Below are 26,774 nucleotides of genomic sequence, written 5' to 3' on the forward strand. Positions count from 1 at the left end.
CATATAGTTGATGTCTTATTCTGTTTTTGTCTGTAACAAAATACCACAGACTAGGTGGCTCATAAAAAAATTTATTTCTCACTGTTTGGGAGGCTGGAAAGTCCAAGATCAAGGTGCCAGCAGGTTCAGTGTTCAGTGAGGATCTGCTTTCTAGTTCATAGATGTGGCCTTCCCTGGTAGAAGGGACTAGCTAGCCTTCTGAGGCCTGTTTTCAGGGCACCACCATTCATGAGGCTTCACCCTCATGATCTAATTAACTCCGAAACACCCAGTTTCTGATACCATCACCTTGGGAGTTAGGATTTCAACAAATGAATTTTGGAAGGACACAGTTACACAAACCACAGCAGAAGGTGCTCAGTAAATGGTGGCTGTTATTCTTAGAGGACTTGAGAATGTCTTCCATACATTTTCAGCAAATTGGAATTTTTTTTTAAAGTTGGCAATAACAGTAGTTGATACCTAAAATAGTAATGGAACAGTTAATTTCCATAGAATTATAATTTATTTCATAAATGTATATTGAGTTGCTACTATATACTAGGTACTATGCTAAACACAGAGAATAAAAGTCATAATCCCTGCCATAAATATCTAATATGTAGATTTGGCCACATAAATAGGTCAAATCATGTTCACCAAAATAGCAACACCACTTACTGAAAAAAACTCAACGTGAAATGGTCTCTGGGTTGTAACATTTATCTTAGTGTATATAAAAAGATTCCACTCTCTTTCAACTTTTTCTTTTTTTCCCAATAAATACCATTTTTATTAAAGTTTTATGATCCTTTGATTTAGCCACGGTTGTGCTCCATAACCTTCTCTGCCCCCCTTTAGAACACATTTCAGCTGTTCCAGAATCTAAGTTCCTGATAAAAGGAAAAGGGATACTTGTAAGTGGCGATGTCCTTAAAGAAATTTTGAAAAATACAGAACAGTATACAGAATAATAAACAATATTCATATTCCCACCATCAAAAATAACTATATAGATATTTTAATATCTGTCTTGCTTGTCTTTTTTTTCTGTGCCTGTGTATAATTTTTACATAGTTAACTATATCATAGGTTTTTTTTTTTTATTAAGATATATCCAGAATATATTGCCATGTCTTTAAGTTTTCTTCAGAGATAGATTCTTAACAGCCAAAGGCTGTCGTGTTGGATGGATGTCATTAACTGTTCCTTACTGTTGGATGTTTTAGGTCATGTTCTCCCAGAAGCAATCCCTGAGCCAAGGATAAAGTGCAAGTGATTCATTAAGGAAGGGTTCCCAGGTGAAACAGTAAGGGAAGAGGGAAAGTAGGAATTAAAAAGGGAAGAAAACAAGCAAGAAACATCAGGTGAAGTCCCACACTCAGAGCTCATGGGGAGCTCTGGAGAGTCAGTTACACCCAGACCAGTCGTCAATGGCGATTCGTCTTCAGGGTGGGAATGGTGTTTGTGAACAGTCAGCCATTTAAGGCCCACTAAGAAAGTGTCTTCAACTCCCGCTAGTAATTGTCCGAGGTAACAGGTACAAACCATTAGCAACAAAGCACATAGAAACTAGGGGACAAATGCACAAAGCTGGTAAAAGGTCACCCACAGTGTCCCCTCCATGGAAGATTTAGTTTGCAATTATAATTGCTATTGCAGTTATTTATTGCAAAGAATCTTGCAATGTTTTTGCTACTGAAAATAACAGTAAACACTTTCGGACCTGAATCTATTTTATTATTACATTAGGATTGATTGATAGAAGGAGTATTACTGTTCTAATAGGTAGATACATTATTAAAATTATTTATGCATACCAGGGATTGCCTTTAAGAAAGACTTTTTAAAAATCAATTTACACTTCTAACACTTGATAGTCATTTTTTTATTGGCAAGAATCCAGAGAGTGTTAGTTTCTCATCTCTGAATTGGGAGCCCCTAGGCATATCAGGGTTATTCTGAAGGATCAGAGAAGTCATGTTCATGGCCCAGTTTTAGGTATAGATTGATAAATAATATCTCAAAATATGATTTTTAAATAATATATCTAGATACCGATAAAGAGTTTGCATTTTATTAACATGTTTAAGAATTCATGGTTGTATTTTATTTTTATAAATACTAAAAATGTAATTAGTCATGAACTATGTGTAATATTTTTTATGTCTAAAAAGGGTACTTCCATGCCTTTTGCTGAAGAGAGAAAATAAATTAAAAAGGTGCTTCCTTGTTTTTAAAGACTGAGAATCACTGGTCAATATCACTATAATGTCTTGGGTTACCTCTTGGTTTCTGGATTAGGAAATCACCTATTTGGACCATTACATCTTAAAGACATATCAAAAAGAAAAGTCTATTAGACTTTATACATAAGTAAACCAGATTTAATGATCTAAGTCAGCAGACTGAAAAGCGTATCTCAGCACTATTAAAGGTTTTCTGGGACATACCCACCTCCAATTCCACAGTAACCAACCCCTTAATTCTCTTACAGAGACAGCGAAACACACCGGCATTGTCTTAATGTATTTCTGGGTCTTAAGTAGTCTAAGGAAGTTATAAAGATACAGACAGGGCTTTATCAAGGCACCAGTGTTTGAATGTTTTCTTAGCTTGATCCTTGAGACTTTCTAAGTAGTTGCTGAAATGCAAATCAGAGTATTTCAGGTCTTGAGCATTGAAGAGGACCAGAAGAAGGGAGCCAGCATTTACTGAGCACTTGCTCTGAGCCAGGAATTAGGCTGGTTAATGTGTCTTTCTGTTTACACCTATTGAATTCCCATGTCCGCCTTTGAGATAGGATTTCTAATATGGCAGAGAACAAAGCTAAGGCAGATAAAGATTGTGATTTACCTTGGATCTTTTTGTTAATCGGTGGTAGAACTGGAATTTGAACCTTAAGTGAATTTCCCTAAAACTTAGGGGAAAATAGAGTAAATATCCTGTAATCTTGAATTTTAAAAGACAGACAACTAAGAAAGCTCTAATCTCCTCCTTCCCCCAGCCTTTTCCCATCAACCCAAAGAGATTTCAGAACAAATAATATATAGATAAAAGGCATTTGATGCCAGAGTGTATTTAACAATAAAATATGTGTCTTTTCATTGAAGGAACCACTTAAGATGTTGTTGCTATGCTATCCAGTGGCTGAAAAGTTATTTCCTAAACATTTTTAAGTTCCTTTTTGGCCAAATTAATTAGTGTCATAGAATGAACATACACTTTGAAGTTAGACAAAAATTTTTTTAAAAATTCAAATTTCTCTAAGTCTTTCTACAGTAGCCTGAAATAACACATTTTAAAACTACAAAGCTGCTGTCCACTTGATAAATTGGCATTTCCTGTTCTCTAAATTTTAAAGATGCTGAGTCATTTTGGCAACAGTACGCTTCCCAAGGATTACCCAGATGCGCTTTAGTTTGCTTGTTCACCTGATTTGGTATCATCAGAAAATGTGGTAGATTCTGGAAAATGAAGACAAGTCTTGGTGGACATTATTTCAGTAATGCCTACACAGGTTTGAGAGACAGAGACCATATGTGAGGCTTAACCCTGATTACTTGTGCATTAACAATTACTGTCACCTTACAGAGACAGGCTTAATCTCCCTGGGTCACCTCCTGAAGAGTCTCTAGAATGCCTCTTGCCAAATACCCTTGACAGTGTTGGCAAAGAACTGGTGAGAAACGTTTGGCCTGAATGCTGGACAGCATGATTCTACTTAAGGCCACTCAGAAGTCTTGGTTTGGCAGCCCAAAACCTTGCCCGTAGATTTCTTTCTTTCTTTCTTTTTTTTTTTTTGAGACGGAGTCTCACTCTGTCACCAGGCTGGAATGCAGTGGTGGGATCATAGCTCACTGCAACCTCCGCCTCTCAGGTTCAAGCGATTCTCCTGCCTCAGCCTCCGGAGAAGCTGGGATTACAGGCATGTGCCACCAGGCCCAGCTAATTTTTGTATTTTTAGTAGAGGCGGGGTTTCACTATGTTGGCCAGGATGGTCTCGATCTCTTGACCTCATGATCCACCCAGCTCAGCCTCCCAAAGTGCTGGTTACAGGCGTGAGCCACTGCGCCTGGCCTTTGCCTGCACATTTTTCTTTTCTTTTTTGAGACAGAGTCTCACTCTGTCACCCGGGCTGGAGTGCAGTGGCACGATCTCGGCTCACTACAGCATCCACCTACCGGGTTCAAGAGATTCTCATGCCTCAGCCTCCCAAATAGCTGGGATTACAGGGATGTGCTACCACGCCTGGCTGATTCTTTGTATTTTTAGTAGAGACAGGGTTACATCGTGTTGGCCAGGCTAGCTTTGAACTCCTGGCCTCAAACAATCCGCCCACCTCGGCCTTCCAAAGTGCTGGATTACAGGCATGAGCCACTGTGCCTGATCTATACACTTATTTCTTTGGGAAGCCCTGGCAAGAAAAGCTATTGAGAGATGTCATGATTCGGACACAACCTACCTGCTGTTTTTCTCTACCTGCTGTAGCCCCTGTAGATTATAAAGGGGCCCTAGATTACAAGAACCAGAATCCTAGCAACTCACAGACCAGAAGGATAGCGAGACTTTCCCAGTGCCTGAGAGGTCAGCTTTCACTGAGGGGCGGACAGGGGAGAGGCTGAGATAAATCCGGGGACTCCCCTGGTCGTGCTGTGAGTCAGTTGTTCATCGCTGGCATCTGCATTGTTAGGATTCCATTTTTAGGATGGGCTTGATTCAGGAGACTGGCTGCTGTCACACGAAGGCAATCCACTTTTGATTCTCCCAGCCCAGCTTTTAATGCCCAGCGGGCTTCATTATCTTGTCATCATCCAGTCTAGATGGCCATGGGAGGCTAACTGATTCAGTGTCAGCAGCTAGGTTTTCATAATTTGATTTTCCAGTGATGTGTGAGCCATCGGTGTAAAACAGTGTCACAGTCTGGTTTTCCTAATTTGAATTTGGATATAGTCCAGAGAGGGGTGTAAGTGGACTTTGGATTTTCCTTATCACTGTTGCCCAGCACTTCCACAGTTAATTTAGAGTTTGTTAGATAAGGGTGCTCAGTGCTACTTTTTCCTCACTAAAAGGAACCAGAGCTCTTTGGAGAAGTGGCTATGATTCCATCTGGAATGGAAGATGTACAAAATGAGCCTAAACATCTTGTCAGACCGGAAAGCAAGGAGGTTAACAGGACTCAGGGTCGTATCAGAAGGTTTAAGAACCAGTGTGAAGAGGCTCATTTTGAGCACCAATAAGAATAATATTTGCAGTGGATCAAGACCCTTAAAGTATGTTGAAAAACATGAGTTTATAGTGATACAGAAAACAAAACCCTCTAGTCAATCAATCTATTTTGAATTATTTTGAAAACTGTTAGATATGGAAGATGAACCTAGAATTTATCCTGCCCTGGTAATGCAAAATAAACCTCAGGGTAACCCAGTAGATCATTATGGGAAATTTCTTTTTAGATAAATATTCTAATAAGTGAAGAAGGAAAGTTAGAATTATAACAGCACCCACATTTGGTAGCTCCTAATAAGACAGTGCACTTAGGCAGTCATCATGAGCAGCTGCTAACACCTCAAAGAGACAGCTACTATCTACTGATTCCAACACGCTCTACAGCACCTCTACAAAATATTCTTGCAAAATGAGAAAACTGGGGCTCGGCAAGGTGGCTCATGCTTGTAATCCCAGCACTTTGGGAGGCTGAGGTGGATGGATCACGAGGTCAAGAGATTGAGACCGTCCTGGTCATCATGGTGAAATCCCATCTCTACTAAAAGTACAAAAATTAGCTGGGTGTGGTGGTACACTCCTGTAGTCCCAGCTACTTGGAAGGCTGAGGCAGGAGAATTGCTTGAACCCGAGAGGCAGTGAGCCGAGATCATGCCATTGCTCTCCAGCCTGGCAACAGAGGGAGACTCCATCTCAAAAAAAAAAAAAAAAAGAGAGAGAGAGAGAAAATTGACTCAATCTGATCAGTCCCTACAGCTAGGGTCAACAGGCTTTTCACATAGAGGGCCGCATAGTAATTTGCTTGGCTTTGCAGGCTATACTGTCTCTGCTGCAGCTCGGCACCTCTGCTCAGCTCCCTGTCATAGCACAAATGCAGCCATAGACGAAACAAAACATATGGTCAGATCCGGCTCATAGGCTGTAGCTTGCAGACGCCTGCTCTAGCTCTAATAGTTTACAGGAAGAACAGAAAACAGAGGAACTTGTTGAGTGGCATCACGCTGATACAGTTAGCAAAATCTAGCCTAAGGAAGCTCTACAGGACAAAAAACCTGGCTTCTTCAACAAGAAAAAAGTCCAAGGAAAAAGTTAAAAATAAAGTAGCTAGAGGAAGATTTTTAAAAAGGCAAGAGATGTAACCAGTTGCAATGTACGGAGCTTACTTAGATCCTAATTCAGATATACTATATAAAAAAGACAGGTAGATAAATGTGAATACGGGCTAGACATTTAACATGTTAAGGAGTTCTTTTGTGGTGTGATGATGTTATGGATATATATTTTAAATCCTTAGGTTTAGACTATATGTTGAAATTGTTTTGAATGCTGTTATATGATGCCTACAGTTAACTTCAAAATTATCTTTGATTTGAGTAGAAATAAACCAAGCCATGCATTGATAATTGTTTTTTCTGGATGTTGAGTATAGGCGGGAGTATTAAATATTGGCATCTCTTTGATATCTCCCATGGGCTAATAGTTTTAAAAATATACATATGTTTTATAAAACATGATCACTTTAAACCTTTTCTAGAGAATGAGAGGGGATGGAAAACTTTTTCTCCATTAGACACTTCTGTGTCCTCCCAAAGTAGGTGTGCACTGTCCAGCTAAGAATGGACACAGAAGAATCTTTCCCGTGGTTTTTCCCACCAAACTGTCTGCCTACAACTTATCATGCCACATAGAGCAGACCAGTGTCATATTATTTATCATTTGTTCGTGTGCTGTATGTAAACTATTTTATAAGACTCTATTAGGTAGAAAATGAGCTTCATCGTTTGTGACCGGGGATCCTAGACTCCATTGTTCAGTTGTTCAGCACCAGTTCCAGGCTAAGGGTCTGGTCACAGGTGCTCACACAGCCTCGAGAGATCATGGCAGTGGCGGCCATGGCGGGGTGTGAGGCATCAGGGAGCAGCAGGAGCGGGGCACACTGGAAAGCAGGTGCCCAGCCCATAGGGGTGGCAGCTATGCAGAACGTTTGCCATGGGGGTGAGGGCCCAGTCGTACCAGAACTTCCATTCTTTTTCATTTTCCCTGAGAATAACCCTAATCTAGACTTCTGATGTTTTTTGACTTTTAGTTGCTAAAAATATTTTTAGAACACTCTATTTCACATCAAACACTTGCTGGATGAGTCCTACCGATCAAGTTCTGATTTTGTGTGTACCAATGAACGGTAAGGCCCTAAACTGACCCTGTGGGCACCAGGAGTCTAAAGTCCCTGCTTTCTGTGAGCTTCTAGTCTACTTGGGAGGAAAGAAAACATACTTGGAAAACAACTAAAATGAGAGATGCACATAGGAAATGTGATAGGAATTCAAAGAAGGGAATGAAGAACCCCATCTTTAACAGTCAGGGAAAACATCACACACACTGTGGAAGGATTTGGGAAGAAGTGTTGCCATTGCTAGGTGGAGGCTAAGGAAGAGGAGCAGACGCTCAGGATTGGGAAGGTAAGCTCTATCAGCAGGAACTATGACTCTTGAAAAAGAGAAGTGTTGGTAAATTTTTGGAGACTAGCGCCCCTTGCCGCATAGCCCACCAGGGGTTAATTTTTCGGAACACTCAAGTGAAAACAGGCAGCAAACTGTTGAAAGTGTGGCACTGAAGGCAGAGAGTCTGAGGATTCGAGCTGCATATTTGAGCATCGCCTGTGTAGAAGAAACGGTTGACGCCATTGCGTCTGTAGATAGAGTGGGTTCCTCTAATGTCTGCCATTGGCAAGTGGTGCATTTATAAATGTTGGGGATATATTTTAAGTCTGGCATTTGTAAAACTACCATCCCATTAGTTACTGCATTAAATCATGGCTAAAACTCAAAGCAGCACCCAACTATTTCAAAAACATTCCCCATACTGAAAAGCAGAAAGGTTTGAAGTAAGAGAAACTGGAAGAACATGGGAAAGGAGATAGCTGGCATTTGGAAGGATATGCCTGTGGCGATGCCTTTATTGATGGGCTTATGGTCTTCCCTCCAATGATGGCCTAGAGACTTATTTTTTGCTGTTGTGAAAACAATATTCAAGAAAACGATAATCCTCCGTCTTGTTGCCATGCAGTACATTAGGGCAGCACTCTGATTTCTCTCTGATTTGAAAGTGTAAAGTGTAATTTCTCTTAAAAAGGAAAATGTACAGGAGGTTTCTATGTACTTCCCATTATGGCGTCTGCTTATTCGAGGGATAAGCATTGCAAAGCTTGAGAATTCCAGGTTACTTCATGTACACGATTGTCTATTTGGACACGAGTGTGTTTCATGGTGAGGAATTATGCAAGCCTAAAGGAATGTATAGATCACCATCCACTCTCCTGGCTACTGAACTTTGGAGAAAAGTGAAACCTTATTCTTAGATATATGTAAGCCAGGTGAATTTAAACGAGTGAGCATTTGGCCTAGGAAACCAAGGCCAAGGAGAAGTTGTCTCAGTACATGAATCAAAAGTAGCTCTGATTCCAGGTTCTGCACAGCTTAACACTGTCCAGTGCACTTTTATGAAATTGTGCATAGACAGCTCTCAAAAACTTCCCAAGTCCAAGAAACACAGAAAAACACCCAAAGCAGCTTTTTTCCATGTCATAGTAAAATTATTCTTTGAGCAAAAATGTACAACCAAGCAAAATTCTGCTAAATAAGATACCTATTTATTTGAGAGACTGTCCTTGTGACTTTAAGACATTGGAGCTGTTAGATGTCTCATGGTCACTGGTCCATTCGCCCTGTTTTTACAATGTTCTCTCTCTCTATATATCTGTAGTATTTGAGTCTATCAACTTTAAGCTGCCAGAGGGAAAACTAGTTTAATGACCGTGGCTTATGAATGCAAATTCTAATATTTATTCAAATATTCACTAATCTAGGAGAGTTTCTTTGAGGAGGCTCCAGGAGTACAGATTACAGCAGGCCGAATATAGATACCAGAATAGACTATAATGCAAGAGTCCACAATTGAGATGGAAGAAGTTGGCCACTGGATTTGGACATTTCTAACAAAGATTGTGCACATTGTTTTATACTTATGATGGCTTTGTGCTGTATTAAATTTTAAAGAGGAAACTTACTGCTCAAGAGAAAGAAAAGGCAAGAGGGAGGCAGGGAGAGGAGAACAAAATTTCTAGTTTTTAGATGAAATGAATAAAGCTTCCATGGTCGGGATTTGGAAGCTCTCCAATGTCCAGTAGGCTCCAGGAAACTCAGTGGATTGTCATGGCATTAGAGCCAGTCCTAGGTGCCAAAGTCAAAATAGGCCACGCTGGCCAGTCAGCCCAAGCAGGAGCAGCGTATGTAGGTCACTTACATGTTTTGAATTTAGACAGGCTGAGTTTACACAATCGTTTTACAATGAAGCTCTGGAGAAACACAGAACGTTCTAAATCTTTAGAAAAATGCTTGTTTCACAACATATAAGAAAATTGCAACGTCAACTACAATGATGGCCTCAGTGGTTCACATTGGGGCCATCTGTGTTGGGGAGCCGGGTGGGGAGTTCTGTGTGTGCCCACAGTCCTTGCTGGATGTAGTGCTGGCTCTCCCCTTGGAGAGTGTCTTGAGTTGACCTTGAGGATCAGGATTAAACACAGCATTTTTGTAGCCACAGTCCATAAACACCATTTTGATGCAGTGAAAAATAATTAATAAAAACAAAGTATTTATGACCCATCGGATGAATCTCGCAAGTGGTTGTTGAACATCTCCTATGCCCTAGTGTGGGAAGCGCAGGAAGTGCATTGAAAGGAAGGCAAGGAGACACCAAATACAGGGCCAGTTTGGCCTAACCCTGTCATTGTGCCTGTGTTTCCCCCCAGAGCACACAGAGAGAGTCAGGATTTCCCCCTCCCTCCAGATCACCTGTCTCTTCAAAGGCTCCCCTCTGTTTTATTCTCTGCAGTCACCCCAACCTCCCACACGTAATGAGAGAGGGACACATTGGCTCCACGGGAGACTTGTGCTTAGCGGGAGCTCGGGCCTCTCAGGGAAGAACTGAATTAGCCGCATCACAAATGCTGCTTTTGTTTTACCAGCTGCCACTGTTAAGTTCTTACTTAAGGAAAGTATTTGCTTTTCCATAAATACATGTAAATTTCCTACCTCTTACTTTTCATAGCCAGCGAGAGCTCCGGTGAGTGATAATTAAGGAAGGAAGCTTATTTAAAACAAATCACTATAGTTGAGAGTGTCCGTGTAAGCAGCGCCATCCTCAAAATTTCTGAATTTACTATTGTTCTACCCTGTTGTAACTTTAAAGCTGTCACTTAAGTGTCTTTTAATTAGTAATTTCATTTTAAAAGCAGTGTGCTTATGGTAAAAGAATCAAGCACAAGTGGTGATAAGATAATCATAGCAAGCCAAGGGATTTATTCCCTTGTTTGAAATTCTCCAGGGGTTTCTTGTGACCCTTGGGATGAAATCCCAGTGCCTTTCCAGGCTTTACAGGACCTTATTAGATCTGAACTCTCCTTCAGCTTCACCTTCCTGTCTCCCTTCTCTTCTCCACGACCTTAACTTCATTGACATCTACACTGGCCTCTAATACACCAAGTTTATTCCCATTTCAGGGCCTTGGCCCTGTTCTCCCTCTACCCAGCGCACTGTTTACCCATCAGCCTGTAGCTCCTTCCCCCATTCAGGTCTCATCACCCATGTTCCTGCCACAGAGATGGCTTCCTGACCACGCTGTCTAATGCCCACCCCCGTCAGCCTTTCTCTGCTCCCATTCCTGTATTTTATTATCATGGCCGTTACCCTTTTCTGAAAATGCTTTATTGCTTGCTGGTTTATTTTCTGTCTCCCTTCTAGATTGTAAGCTCAGTGAGGGCAGGGATCTTGTCCATTTAGTTACATCATATGCCTAGCACTTAGAAAACGGCCTGGCACACAGTGGACCTTCAGTAAATATTGGTTTAATTGGATGAAGGGCACTATTGAGAATTAAATAATGAGTAGGCCTGACATGGTGGCTCATGCCTGTAATCTCAGCACCTTGGGAGGCTGAGGCGGGCAGATCACTTGAGGCCAGATGTTCAAGAACGGCCTGGCAAACATGGTGAAACCTCGTCTCTACAGGAAAAAAAAAAAAAAAAATTTCCCAGGCAACATGGCACACACTTGTAATCCTAGACACTGAGGAAGCTGAGACATGAGAACCCGGGAGATGGAGGTTTAAGTGAGCCAAGATTGTGCCACTGCACTCCAGCCTGGGCAACAGAGTGAGACCGTCTTAAAAACAAAACAAAACAAAGCAAAAAAAGAAAACACACAAGAATTAAATAATGATTAGTATAAGACCTGGCACATTGTAAGGACCCAAGAGATGGAATTTTGCTTCCTCTCTCCCCACCTCCCCACAGTGTGTTTTAAAAACGGATTTAATTACACTTTTCTGTCTTAAATGTATTCACATGGCATTCAGTTATGCTGAGTACAGTCAAGCATACATAGGTGAGTACAAAATGGTCTCCTAGGCTGGGTACAGTGGCTCACCTGTAATCCAAGCACGTTGGGAGGCTGAGGCAGGCGGATCACTTGAGGTCAGGAGTTTGAGACCAGCCTGGCCAACATGGTGACACATGCCTGTAATTCCAGCTCCTTGAGGGGCTGAGGCAGGAGAATTGCTTGAACCCAGGAGGCAGAGGTTGTAGCGAGTCGAGATCACACCACTGCACTCCAACGTGGGTGACAGAACAAGACTCCATCTGGAGAAAAAACCAGACACACACACACACACACACACACACACACACACACACGCAAATAGTAAAGTGCCCATTTAAGTGTAATTTAAATATTCTTTAACTTACTTTTTCAGGTCGTCCTTGGCGGAAGGAACCATGAGCTGGCACCTCTCCCTCTTCCTCTTGGCCTCTGTGACGCTGCCCTCCATCTGCTCCCATTTCAATCCTCTGTCTCTCGAGGAACTAGGCTCCAACACAGGGATTCAGGTTTTCAATCAGATTGTCAAGTCGAGGCCTCATGACAACATCGTGGTCTCCCCACACGGGATTTCATCGGTCCTGGGGATGCTTCAGCTGGGGGCAGACGGCAGGACCAAGAAGCAGCTTGCCATGGTGATGAGATACGGCGTGAATGGTGCGTGTGCACAGTTGCTCACTGGCGGGGCCCTTGCCTGAGAGTCTTGGGACAAGAGGGTTTATGGCTTGGTTTTCGTTGACAACCCCAAGAAGCAGAGCAGCCAGAGGGGTTTTGCTGGCTTCTAGAGAACAGACACTGTGGTGCTGGCAGTTAGAAGAGCTAGACTCTGGTCCCTTTTCTGTGACTTAAGCTTGGGGTCTGCCACTAGGTCTCCTTTCCCAGGGCTCCAGCCCTCATCCCTGCAGGGGGACACTTCCTGGCTTACCACCTCCATGGTGCCCAGGGCTGAGTTGTACTGTGGTTGTAGACGTGCTTGTAAAGCATGTGAGAGGAGCTGGGAAGGGCTGGCTGTGGGGCGCACAGGGCCTTGTGATGATGGAGGCGTGCTGGGTCTTGATTGTGGTGGTGGTCACGCAAATCTGCACCAAGGATAAAGTTGCACAGACCTCCCCACCCACCCCATAACAGGAGTCTATGAAAAATGAGTGAAATCCTAATGCACCCTGTGGACTGACCTGACGGAAATTTCCTGATGTGACAACAGTACTGCTGGGAAGACTGGGTGAAAGGCATGTGGGACCTCCCTGCATATTGTTTTGCTACTTCCTGTAAATTTATAATTATTTCAAAATATAAAGCTAAACAAAGACTTGGAACCAATCCAGATGCCCATCAGTGATCAATTGGATAAAGAAAATGTGGCACACATACACCATGGAATACTATGCAGCCATAAAAAAGAATGAGTTCATGTTCTTTGCAGGGGCATGGATGAAGTTGGAAACCATCGTTCTCAGCAAACTAACACAGGAACAGAAAACCAAACACTGCATGTTCTCACTCATAAGTGGGAGTTCAACAATGAGAACACATGGACACAGGGAGGGGAACATCACACACTGGGGCCTGTCAAGGGTATGGGGGCAAGCGAGAGGGAAAGCATTAGGACAAATACCTGGCGCATGCGGGGTTAAAACCTAGATGATGGGTTGACAGGTACAGCAAACCACCATGGCACATGTGTACCTATGTAACAAACCTGCACGTTCTGCACATGTATCCCAGAGCAACGTAAGGCTCAATGAAAAAGGTTTAGTTTGAGTTAAAGAAAACCCTTTTACAAATGACCTATTTAACTGAACGAGCTTCATCTCCTGACACTGTTTTGCTTCAGCTGAGGGGTCTTGCCCAGAGCCGTGTCCCACCTGCTATCTCCGTAAGTGCAGCGCTCAAGGAAGCACGACTGGCTCCCCAGCCCTTCCTGGCCACCAACATCCTCTGCGACCTTCCACAAGTCACATTCACATCTAGGTCTGCTCACTTCATTGGAAACAAGGGAGTTTTCCTGCCCGTGTTCTTCCACCTAGGCTGGCCCGAAAGTTCTGAGAATCTTGACTACACTGGCATGGTCAGCTGGAGAGTGAGTTGAGGGAGGTGGCGATTGGTGTCATTCAGTGCCCCTCACTCTGCGCCTGCCTCCGACTCTGCTCAGCCTGGCCTCCAGGGCTGCCAGCACCAAATGCCTGATCTCACTGCACTGTTGACGCAGCATTACACTTCTGTATGAGTTTGCAGTTTGTTCACCTGTTGGAAGCGTGGAAGGACTAAAGACTTGGAACACGCTGTTCTGCCCCTTGCGTGGAAGTTCAGAAAACTCTTGGTGATTTAAGACTTCCTGGTGAATCACTGCTAAAATTTATGGCCTTTCCTAGTGTGATCCAGGCTGTATCGGCCGAGACAATTCCAAAAAGCAACTGGACTTTCGTTGTTTGTTTTAATGTTGAGCCACACGATTTTAAGTCATTATTTCTGAAGTTCTGACAATATTGGCCTGTTGGCCATCCACCACTGCCTCACCCCTACCCCAAAAGAGCCAGGAGCTGGCAATTGGCCCTGGAAATATCTTTCAGCCTCCAAAGCCTCCCGTTTTCTTCCTTGTAAAATGGGCCTGCACCATAGAACAGTTGTAACATGTGGTCATGAGCATCTAAGAAAGGGCCATCCCCGTGGTAAAGCCCTACACATGCTGCCTTTGTGGACCCTGAGACGACTTTGCCCTACGCTGTGTAAAGGGTCTGAAGAGGTCACACATGCAGGGTGGCAAATTGGCTCTCTAGGGGACCATCAAGGTGATTCTGGCAGGATGTTTTAGGACAGTGTCATTTTGAAGAGACCCCAAGCAGTGAGGAAGGATCTGTAATTTGAGGTCTCTATAGAAACACATTTCATATAACTTATTTGCCTCTTTTTCACCCTCTCAAACTAAATGGAGCATGTATGAATGGCTCATGTAAAATAAAGCTTACATTGCCATAAAATTAATCTCCTTACTCTTTGAGCTTGATACCAAGTAAAAACCACATTGCTCTGGATGGCGGCGCATGGTAATTTTTTTATAGTCTTTCTAATGCTTATTTTATTCATCTTTTTTTCCAAAATAGAAAAAAGAAAAAAGAAATTACATTGTTAAATCTTTGGCAAGAAAGGAAGCAGCACTTAATAATGTTAGACAAGAAATAAAGAATTAGGAAGTTCCCTTTGATTTATTCCCCCTTGGCTACAGAAGTGAGGACTGTGTCAGCATTCATATTGACCCGGTACCCAGAAAGGCTACCATGTGAATGAGGTCTGCATTGGGAACGTGGTGAGAACACCTTGAATATGCCTGTTTTGATGCAGAAGCACAATTGATTTTCGAGAGCTTCAGTAGTTATACTTTAACCCTACTCCCTCTTTTTCTTAAGAAATAGGCCCCTGAGAAAACAGAAGACTTGGTTTCTTGCTCCTCATAGCTATCTTGTTTATATTGTTCTTTTTAATTTTTTTATTTTTGAGACAGGGTCTTGCTCAGTCACCCAGGCTGGATGCAGGGGCGCCATCATGGCTCACTGCAGCCTCAACTTCCTGGGCTCCAGCAATCCTTCCACCTCAGCCTCCCCAAGTAGCTAGGATCACAGGCGTGCCACCATGCCCAGTTAATTTTGTATTTTTGGTAGAGATGGGGTTTTGTCATGTTGCCCAGGTTGGTCTCAAACTCCTGAGCTCAAACAATCCACCTACCTCAGCCTCTCAAAGTGCTGGGATTACAGGTGTGAGCCACTGCACCTGACCTATGCTGTTCTCACTTGCTGCAATATAAAAGATTTTTTAAAGTTTTCTAGATTCTTACAGAAATATTGCTGTATTTTCTGATTTCTCTTTTAGGAGTTGGTAAAATATTAAAGAAGATCAACAAGGCCATTGTCTCCAAGAAGAATAAAGATATCGTGACGGTGGCTAATGCCGTGTTTGTTAAGAATGCCTCTGAAATCGAAGTGCCTTTTGTTGCAAGGAACAAAGATGTGTTCCAGTGTGAAGTCCGGAATGTGAACTTTCAGGATCCAGTCTCTGCCTGTGATTCCATCAATACCTGGGTTAAAAACGAAACCAGGGGTGAGTGGCCACAGTATGTCATGATTGCATAGTTTGTGAATGAAAGCATGAGCTGGCCCCCAGGACTCAAAGTCATGTCTGCAAGTCCAATCCAATGGCCTGTCCACTGAAAAACTCCTGGACCCAAGGAAGTTCTGGTCGGTCTCTCTTCCTTCCCCTTCATGCTGCCGTCACTCATGGTGCCCCTGGGAGGTTTTTCTCCTGTAGTTTGGGCAACAGAGCGGCATCCAGCCCCTCCACTGTCTCTTCCCTGCCATGTCTGGTCTCCAGTGTCCTTGCCCATAGGCACTTGTCGATTTTGAAGGTTTTCTTGCTCATTCCTTCCTGCATTTGCATCTGCCGCTCCCTTTACCTGGAATTTCCTCCTCATCCTTCCAGACTGATTGATGTCTTTGCCTTCCAGGCCTCTGCTTCTGCCAGAAGATATAGGTACCTGGTTGTCCATTATGATTGGCATGCAATTACAACTTTCAGAAACCCTTCCATTATAGCACATTCTGCATCTCAAAATATTACTCATTTGTATGTGTCTCTTCTCCCATTAAATAAAGGAGAGTCTAACGTTGCTGTTTTAAAACTTAATTTGCAGGCCAGATGTGGTGGCACACACCTGTAATCCCAGGTACTTGGGAGGCTGAGGCAGGAGAATTGCTTGAACCCAGGAGGTGGAGATTGCAATGAGCTGAGATTGCACCACTGCACTCCAGCCTAGGTGACAGAATGAGACTCTGTCTCAAAAAACAAAACAAAACAAAAAAACAACAAACATATTTGTAACCTGGAGGCCCAGGTGGAAGCTCACAGGAGGAACTGTAGGTCTGGAAGTTCACAGGAGAATGTGAAAGCTGGGAGTACAGATTTGGGACCCTTTTTTCTTTTTCTTTCTTTTTTTTTTTTTTTTTTTTTTTGAGACAGGATCTCGCTCTGCCTCTTAGGCTACAGCACAATGGTGCAGTCATAGCTCACTGCAGCCTCGGCCTCCTGGGCTCAAGTAATCCTCCCACCTCAGTCTTTCCAGTAGCTGGAACTATATAGGCATGCACCACCACACCTGGCTAATTTTTTTTTATTTTTTGAAGAGATGGGGTCTCAGTGTGTTGCCCATGCTGTTCTCCAACTCTTGGGTTCAAGCAGTCTTCCATCCTTGGCCTCCCAGATTGCTGGGATTATAGGCATGAGCCCCTGCACCTGGCCATGGAGTCTTTTTTCATAGAAGAGGGAGAGAGTCAGTAGGGAGAAGACACCCAAAGACAAAACCTAGGGACACTGTGACCTTTCAGGGTGTGTTTCTTAAAGTGTGGATCCTGGAGTCCCTGCATTAGAATTGCCTGGGCTGTGCATTGAGAGGGCAGATCCCTGGAGCCCAGTCCACTGCATTGGAATCTCCCAGGAAGCGGTTGGCAACTCCGTCTGCCTCTGCCTCCCGTCACTGTTCTTACCCAAATGTTGGAGACCCACTAGCAGAACTAGTGAAGAAGGGGACAAAGAAGGCTCAGGGAGGGTGGAGGGGATCCCAGGTGACTTGGGTAAATTCGTGGCATCCCTTCTCAGTGGGGCCTGGAGCATGCAGTCTGGGTGCCCTTCCTAAAACTATAAACCATGAGGAGGACGGCACACAGGAAGGTGTTCAGTGGCATTTCCAGGTGTCCGGCATCTGTAGGTCCGCGAAGAGTGTTTGGAAGCAGACGCCCTCAGGACTGGTTCTTGGTCCGGGCTCTGTGGCTAGAGGGTGTGTGACTGTGACATGTCATTTTGTCCTCTTAGCCGCTGCCTTGATCTGTAGATTGGTAATATTAAACCACATTAGTTATACCATGTGACAGTCTTCAAAGTACCTGGAGAAAACCGCCACATGTGTGGGAAGAGAGCATGGAGACGCCTGCAGCGCTTTTCGACCCTGTCAGACCCAACTCCTCTGTTTGTAACAAATATTTTTAATACTCTTTTCACTATTCTGAAATGAAATTCATACATCATATTACCCTATGCACACACAAATTTTTAAAAAATTGAAACAGTACCAAACTATAACACAAAGGAAAACAAAAGAAATTTATACATGTAGTTCAATAGGTAAAGCCTTGGGTACAACTACACTCAAATACGTAATAAGGTAGTCAGATCCTCAGAATAATTGTGAATTGACAGCTACAAAAGGCATGTTGTACTAGTAGCTCATAAACACGAGCTGTGTTACTATTGCTGATGCAATTTTCTTTTCTGAAATGGGGCAAGACTTGACAAATTTCTGAACAAAACAAAGCACAGGCTCTGCTCGATTGTCCTGGTAGTCACATTCCTGGCAAATTCAGCATACATGAAAAGAATGCAAAAAAAGAAAAATTACTCTGTGTTTACACACAATAAAGAACGAAGTTCTGGGCTCAGATAATTACAAGTAGGTGTCCTACCAATGCAGAGTTCCAGTGGGGTATTTAAAAGCCATGGGAGAAGCGGCCCAGGTCTTCATTGGGTAGAACTGTTTTAAACATTGCAGGACAGATAGCCTTTCTGGCCACTGCCCACTCAATCAAAAACATCCCTGCCGATTTCCAAACTGCCTTACCTGGGTGTGAACTGCCCCCACTGAAAGGTACATGACCACATGGTAGAGCTCAGAAGTCACTTGGAGCTCAACCGTCTGTGTCTGTAGGATTGCTGGGTCCGTCTCACAGGAATGATAGTTCCTTCCCTACAGAGAGTGGGAGAGCCCAACATGCAGACCCTTTGCAGGGCATCAGAGATGGGTCTGGCCTGTTGGCCACTGCAGCCTCAGCTTCTCAGCCTTGTATTCTGTGTTCCAGCCTCTTCCCAGTCCCCTTACCATCCTGTCTCCTGTCAGAGAACCCTACACATAGACTCCTGCTGCCTGCCATGCTTTCTCTCCCTCTTCCCTGGTTAAGGCCGACTTGTTTCTGTACCATCCATGAGTGGCAGGCATGAATGTTAAAAGCACACATTGTGAGTTTAAATCTCAGTTCTGCCACGTACAACCTGTATAACCTTGGGCAAGTTATTTAACCTTCCCGTGCATCAGCATTCTCATTTGTAAAATGGAAAGATGTAATAGGGATACGTATTAGGCTGGTATGAGGATGTAAATAATGCATATAAAGCATTTAGCAAAGGGCCCTGCACTTAGTAAATGTTCAACCAGTGTGAGCTATTTTTATAGCCATTATCTGAGGTCCCATCCATCTCAGACCTCACTGACTAGGTCAGGTCACCCTCTTCTTAGCCCTATAGCCTTGAGTAATTCCACTTCCAGGTATTTACTAAAATTGTAGCTGTATACTTTTCCAAGTTATTTTGTGTCAGCCTACACCCCTCTCTCTCTAATTCATAGCTTTTTGAGGGCAGATTTTCTTCTTGGTTTCTCATTTAAGAGAGTACCAGGCACGTGGTAGGTAGGTAGGTATCCAAGGATGGATGGATGGATGGATGGATGGGTAGATGGATGGGTGGATGGATGGATGGAAGGATGGATGGATGGATGGATGGATGGATGGATGGATGGATGGATGGATGGGTAGATGGATGGGTGGATGGATGGGTGGATGGATGGGTGGGTGGGTAGATGGATGGGTGGTTGGGTAGATGGATGGATGGGTGGATGGATGGGTGGATGGGTGGGTGGATGGATGGATGGATGGGTGGATGGATAGATGGGTGGGTAGATGGATGGGTGGATGGGTGGGTGGATGGGTGGGTGGATGGGTGGGTGGGTGGATGGATGGGTGGGTGGGTAGATGGATGGATGGGTGGGTAGACGGATGGGTAGATGGATGGGTGGATGGGTGGGTAGATGGATGAGTGGATGGATGGATGGGTGGATGGATGGATGGATGGATGATAGATGCATATCTGTGTCAGTTACAAATGGCAGGCCTCCATGTACCTCTTTGCCTCTAAACTATGCATTTTCTTTTTATTTCTTCATGTCCCCTTATTATACCTTAGTCCTCCCAGTGACAACTGCAGGCATTATTTGTCTCTGTAAAAAGGGGCTAAGGAGATTTCTTCAGACACTTATTGAGCACTGCCTGTATGCTCAATGTAGTGCTAGGAGTAAGCAAAAATTCAGCGGCAGAGTCTCATGCAGGTCTCAGTGTAGTTAGGGGAGACAGACACATTAAAATTGGCTAGAATAAAATACTGCAGGTGTCATGGTGGCACCAGGCATTGGGCTTGACAGAAATTGAGAGCAGAGACATCTCTTAGGAGGTGGCGAGGATGATCAGAGAAGATTTAGAAGTCCAGGGAATCATTGAGCTACGTCTTCAAGGCAAGCAGGAATTGAACTGGGTAATGTTCCCAGCACAGGCAAGAAACAACATTCACTATTAGGAAGCCAGTTATGAGCTTGCTAGTGGGATGGCATAACGTTCTAACTTCTCTCCCACAGGACAGATCCGGTTTGCAGCCAGCCTTGTGCTGGGTTGAATGATGGCTGTTTATGGCTTAGGTATTTTCCTTCCTTGACCTGACTTAAGGTGGCGTTGGTGCCCCCTTGTGGAAGTAGTGAGTAGCGATGGAACTGCCTTAGCACACTGTGGGAAACTTCAGTGTTTACGTACTATAACTTAGGTAAACACTTGTTTATTGTACACCAGAATCCTCTTGAGTTTCATTTAAAAGGACTTAAGACTCTCATTCCTGAATTAGATATTCTCGTTCTTTCAAAGCTGTTGGTTTTACTCTCGCCATTTAAAGTAGTATAACTTGCATTTATATTATGCATTTATACACACATACATATTTGAGTTAATAATGCAGTGAATTAAGTTTTAATAGCTTTGGGCATTAGTGATCCCTATTTACAAACACATATACATACAGACACACACTTACACAGCTGAATCTTCAAAGACCAAATAAAAGGAAGCTAACTAGAAGACCAAAGCTTCAGCCACGGGTAGCATTTTGGAAGCATCCTGAAGTGAGAAGAGTTGCGTTCACTCCTTCGCTCCTGATGCAAGTAAGATGGACCATTCCCAACATCTTGTGAAGAGCATTTTCCTTCAAAATTAGGAGTTCTAGGACAGACATTTTCTTTTTTTCTTTTTCTTTCTTTTTTTTTTTTTTTTTTAGGCGGAGTTTCGCTCTTGTTACCCAGGCTGGAGTGCAATGGCGCCATCTCCGCTCACCGCAACCTCCGCCTCCTGGGTTCAGGCAATTCTCCTGCCTCAGCCTCCTGAGTAGCTGGGATTACAGGCACACGCCACCATGCCCAGCTGAATTTTTGTATTTTTAGTAGAGACGGGGTTTCACCATGTTGACCAGGATGGTCTCGATCTCTTGACCTCGTGATCCACCCGCCTCGGCCTCCCAAAGTGCTGGGATTACAGGCGTGAGCCACTGCGCCCGGCCTTTTTTTTCCTTTTTAAAGATTTATTTTATTTTGTGTTTTTTTGGAGACAGGATCTCATTCTGTCACCCAGGCTGGAGTGCAGTGGTACAATCATAGCTCAACACAACCTCGAACTCCTGGGCTTAAGTGACCCTCCCACCTCAGCCTCCCAAGTAGCTGGAATTACGTGTGTATACCACATACCCAGCTGGCTAATATGTTTTTAATTTTTATTTTTTGTAGAGATGGGGTCTGGCTATGTTTCCCAGGCTGGTCTCAAACTCCTAACCTCAAGTGATCCTCCCTCCTCAGCCTCCCAAAGTGCTGGAATTGCAAACATAAGCCACCATGCCTGGGCTTTATTTTACTTTTCATTGGCCCATAATAATTGTACATATATGGGCTACAGTGATAAAGCTTTGATACATGTATACAATGTGCAGTGTTTGAGGTTTCAGTAACCTCAAACATTTCTCATTTCTTTGTGGTGAGAACATTCAAAATCTTCTCTTCTGTTGTCTCCAATATTCGCACCTTGCTCAATGCCTGATCCGTCAACAAAGACTGATTTCTTGTTTTTATTCTTCTTTAAACAGTTATGAGGCCTTGTGATATCCAGAGATTCCGAAATAATGTTTGACATTTCTAAAATCTTAAGAAAAATGAAGCATTTACCCTTAATAACATACAGGCTGAAGCGTTTATTTTTGACTGGGATTAAATTAAACCAAGAGGAGTAAAACAAAACAAAATTGCTTATCTTATACTGACCAGAAACCCTTCCTACCAGCCACTTATTAGCAAGAAAAAGAGAAGAACTTAATTATTAAATCTTATTTGGATAAGTGAGATTGTTTTCTAAAGCATGGGCTTGCAGGGAATCGATAATAAAAGAATTTCTTGATGTAAAGTTTTGTAACCCCTAGCTAGGGATTTCTAAAGTCTTTTCTGTTTCTCTCGTAACTTCTTTTTAAATTTAATTTTTAGCGGGGAGTGGGGAACCTAGAAAGTACAAAAAAGTATTTTTAGAACAGTCTCTGTACAATTCTTTAAAACTCTTTGATTTTTCATTCTACCTGATGACAGCTGCCATTCACCCTCGAGTCGGCCACCAGCCATCAGTCCTGAGGTTTTTTTTTTCCCTTGTTTATGCTTTGGCTTCACAGATATGATTGACAGTCTGCTGTCCCCAGATCTTATTGATGGTGTGCTCACCAGACTGGTCCTCGTCAATGCAGTGTATTTCAAGGGTCTGTGGAAATCACGATTCCAACCTGAGAACACAAAGAAACGCACTTTCGTGGCAGCCGACGGGAAATCCTATCAAGTGCCGATGCTCGCCCAGCTCTCCGTGTTCCGGTGTGGTGAGTTCACGCTCCGTGAGGCCTGTTCTAGGATGTGCTGGAGGCAGCAAGGCCCTCGAGTGCTTTAACTTAACTAAGAGCAAATCTAACTTTTTGTCTTTTAAAAAAGTTGGGAACAGAGCAAGGTGCTGAGAGGCAGGATTTTTATAAAGCTCATATAAATCTGTGTTATGTACGAAGGTTATTATGCATAGCGTAATATATATAACATGCATATGTTATGTACAAAGGTATTAACGCATGGCATGTGTAGGCTTTTCGGTTGAAAAAGATGAAAGGGCAAGTCATGAAATAAGTATAAGTGAGCACATTAAACATAGAAAGCAGCAGCAACTCATTAGTCTTACATTACCAAATGAAAATCTGGATTTCTTTTTTACTTAGCAGATTGGTGAAAATTAGAAAGATTAATAAAAATCCCTGGGTGGTGCTGGTGGGGAGGAAGCAGGACTCCTGGGCACACTGGTGGTGGGATCTGTGGGCTGAGGACTTCCTCGGGGTCCTGGCTCCGGCAGTCCCGCTCCAGGGAATTTATCCTCTGAACATAAGCGCATACTGACAAACAAATAGAAGCCAAATGCAAATACACAGTGGAACATATGCGATCATGAGACTTAGATTTATATAAGTGGAAAGATGATGCAATATATGGTTGATTGCAGAAAACGAGATATAGAACAGCAGATGTCAATCAATCTCGCTTATGTAAAATTCTTTCCTTATATTCACACGTCTATAGAGCTAGGTCTCAGAGGATGTTCAGTAAAAATGTTAACGGTAGGATTTCAGAAAAATTATTCCTGAATTTGAAAAAAAAAATTTTTTTGAGATGGGGTCTCACTGTGTTTCACACACACGGCTCACTGTAGCCTCGACCTCTTGGACTCTAGCAATCCTCCCACCACAGACTCTCATGCTGCTGGGACCACAGGCACACACCACCATGCCCAGCCAATTTTTTTATTTTTTGTAGAAATGGGATCCTGCCATGTTGCCCAGGCTGGTCTTGAACACCTGGGCCTAAGTGATCCACCTGCCTTGGCCTCTCTAAGTGCTGGGATTACAGGCATGAGCCACCATGCCAGGCTCAAATGAACTTCTAAAATCGCTTTGCTTGGGATACGAGCAGGTGGCTGTGCTAGCGTTTCAATGAAGTGATTTTATTTTAGGTCAATCCTTGGTACACACTTTAGAGTCCATACAAAAATAAAATAAGTCGGGGGCCCTCATTAACTGTATGTTTCTCTTACTGAAAAAAAAAAAAAATTAAAAATATTTCAAGATTAACATGCAAGGATTCCATTAACATTCCTATGGAAGATTTAAAAATGTGTGTTTTCACAGAAATGTAACATGCATTTCTCGAGTAGATAGGCTAGTCCCAGAGAGATACGGGTCATGGTGGCTTTTCATTTAGAAGCTGATTTGCCTAGGAATCTACGTGTGTGTTTCACAGAAAATATACACATACATTCTTATTGCCAAAGATATAAACCCTACAGAACCCCCACAGTGTGTTGGTATCTTCCCTCCACTTTCCCTGATTCATGCCTCCCTCCTTCATCTGCTGCCACCCTGCTCTGGGTCCCCTTGCCCTCTGGCTTCTTGCTGGGCTGGCTGGTGGGAGCTGGCAGAGGAGAAAGGGGTCAGGCCATTAACCACCCAGGCTTCTCCTTACAGAGTCATGGGCCAGCTGCATTCCTCTCCCAAAGGTTTCAGCTTCTGCCAGGGGATGTGCCCAAGAGTTCCATCTCTCCAAGTCACCACCCCCCTCTTCCTCCCTCCCAGCCCAAGGCTAGTCATGGTGCCCACTGTTTATCGTCCAGAGGACTGTCTGTAACATTTCTCTGTATCCTATCCATGCTTTACACATGGTCCTTCATCAAATTCTGTTAAATGGCCCAATTGGACTCTTAGCTGTTGACTCTCCACCCTGACTGATCTGTACCCAATTCAGAACAGAGGAAGAAAGTCCCCTGCTCACTACTGTTCTCGTTTCCTCACAAGTAAACACAGTGAACGGCTTCTCACCCTTCTCACCCTCCTTTCCGTGTTGTCATGAGGTTTCACTGAGGAACTGGACTTGGACACAACTCTTCTGGGCCATGCAGCAGAGGCTAGGAGTGTCAGCAGTTCCCTGCTTTCTTGCTGTGTCCAAAATCCAGCCTACTATGATAAGACAGGGAAGGTTCGTCTTGATAGGGCTGTGAAGAAAGTACCGCAGTCTGTGGTGGCCCCAAGTGGCTGTTCACTTCCGCGTGCACAGACCGTCGGTCGTTTTCTGTCTGTTTCCTCACTCTGACCTACAGGAACAACCCAGCCCTGGCTGCCCTGCCCAAATTCACAGGGCCAGGGTGCCACGTATCAGATGCTTCCTAGGCCTAAGCCACGCCTCACCCTTCTAAGTCACTTTGCCAAAACATTGTCATTCCGTTTATCTGCCTTCTTGACTGTTTTCCCCAAGATATCACAAAGAGCTCTGAGAATATTTGCTTGATAACTAACGAAAGGAGAGTGAAAAATAGAGAAGAAGGAAACCGTTCTGATTTATGCCCCATGAAGTGGAAGCACTTCAATTATAGAAACTTTTCTATTAAGAAAAAAAAAAAACTTCAAAATCATTTTTAGTAGAATTATATTTCATGCTCATTGCAAAATCCTCGGTATACCTCAATATACAATATATATGGCAGAAAGTAAAAGTTCCCCTAAAATCATATTTCCTAAGATAAAAATCCCTATTAAGTATCAAGTATATCATTTGAGAACCTTTCTAGGGATATGTAAAATATGTCTATGAAACTTTTTACATACATAGGACTGTACTGTAATTTTTATTCTGCAATCTGCTTTAGTCATTAGACTGTGGGCAACTTTTAGTGCCAGTTCATAAGGATTTAGTTGATCCTTTTCTCAGCTACCTAATATTCCATGATACAAGTATCATGATATCCTGTGGAAGGCCATCTGCTTTTTTCCTATAATAACACTGCAGTGAGTATTCTTGTACATAAATCTTAAAATACTTGCATCAGTATTTCTAAAGGTAATTTCCTAGAATAGGAATCCCCAAGTCATAGTTGTTACAAAGTGTTTATGGTTATAAATTTAGACATTTTAGACTATATTTTGGGGGAAAAAACACAAAGAATAACAAATTTATATTTGCCGCTTCTTTTCTCCTGAGTTTCCAACTCATACCTGTCTGTTCACATCACATCTTAACTTGGTCACCTACTAAGTTCTAGCTGCATGGATGAAACTCATTTACGCCAGGCGCTGTGGCACACACCTGTAACCCCAGCACTTTGGGAAGCTGAGGCAGGAGGATCGCTTGAACCCAGGAGTTCAAGATGAGCTTCAGATCATAGCAAGGCCCTGTCTCTACAAAAAAATTTTTTTAATTAGCCAGGCATGGTGGTGCTCACCTGTGGTCCCAGCTGCTCAGGAGTCTGAGGTGGGAGAATCACTTGAGCCCAGGCTGCTGAGGCTGCAGTGAGCCCTGATCACATCACCGCTTTCCAGCCTGGGGAACAGAGCAAGACCCTGTCTCAGTAAATAAATATGTGTATTGACTTTGCCCATTTAGTTCTCAACCCATGGTTCCTTAGCAGCAAATGGCACCAATACTCACCCAGTTGCTTAAGTCACCCCTCCTTCCCCAGCTACTCTCCCTGAATTCCCTTTGGACTGCAGCCTAGAATGTAGAGTACTGCACACGGTGGAGCATTTTGCTGTTGTTTTTCCAAAAAATATCCATTTCAGTTTCTACAAAAGTACAGTCTAAAAAGTTTCTTAAGTTTTCAGGAAATCGTATTTACTTGTAGTAGAAGGTAATTCGAGGGACTTTCATCTATAAAGCTTTCCTATTATTAAATATTTAAGATACCCTCTTTGATTTTACAGGCTGAGTTCTTAACATTTCAGTGAGCCTAGTTACGTCTTCCCTAGTAGCACTTAAAGTGGAAATCAGATTACTTCAGGGGCTTTCTGGAAAAACTGGGTCACCCAAAAGCACCACTTAGAGAAAATTCTAAACTCCTCTACATTTTCAATACTTGACTGTTCACTTATTATCCCCCAATAGAAGTTTTGTTGACCACCATTTATCTAAGAGAAAATCCTTATTTTCTCTTTTTCATCTTCGCTCCTTTTCAGAATAAATCAACCTATTATACTTACGTTTTTATACACTGCAGAAATGATCCTTGGTAAAGAATACTCAGTCTGCCTTCCAGAGGTTAAAGAATAGAGAACCTTGGGTAGGGCTTTTTTTTTTTTTTTTTTTTTTTTTTTTTTTTTTTTTTTTTTTTTTTTTTTTTTTTTTTT

The 26,774-nt window shown here is 43.0% G+C and overlaps 1 protein-coding gene and 1 long non-coding RNA gene across 4 annotated transcripts in view; one reads left to right on the forward strand and one right to left on the reverse strand.

Annotated features, from left to right (window-relative positions):
- The window catches only part of SERPINE2 (serpin family E member 2), a 66,619-nt gene that overhangs the window by 26,874 nt on the left and 12,971 nt on the right, over positions 1-26,774 (forward strand). For all 3 annotated transcript variants that reach the window (XM_037738763.1, XM_017529028.2, XM_037738762.1), the window contains exons 2-4: positions 12,016-12,296; positions 15,504-15,731; positions 22,248-22,445. In XM_037738763.1, the coding sequence (XP_037594691.1) occupies positions 12,038-12,296; positions 15,504-15,731; positions 22,248-22,445 (685 nt within the window). In that variant the 5' untranslated portion in view covers positions 12,016-12,037. The remainder of the gene's footprint in view (positions 1-12,015; positions 12,297-15,503; positions 15,732-22,247; positions 22,446-26,774) is intronic.
- Positions 23,049-25,909, reverse strand: LOC119471342. The gene is made up of 2 exons (XR_005200376.1): positions 25,874-25,909; positions 23,049-24,937 (listed from the first exon to the last, which is right to left on the reverse strand). It is a non-coding gene; the product is annotated as an uncharacterized LOC119471342 (long non-coding RNA).

The sequence above is a fragment of the Cebus imitator genome, unplaced genomic scaffold (genome assembly GCF_001604975.1).
Source record: "Cebus imitator isolate Cc_AM_T3 unplaced genomic scaffold, Cebus_imitator-1.0 Scaffold57, whole genome shotgun sequence".
In the NCBI taxonomy this organism is placed as follows: Eukaryota; Metazoa; Chordata; class Mammalia; order Primates; family Cebidae; genus Cebus; species Cebus imitator.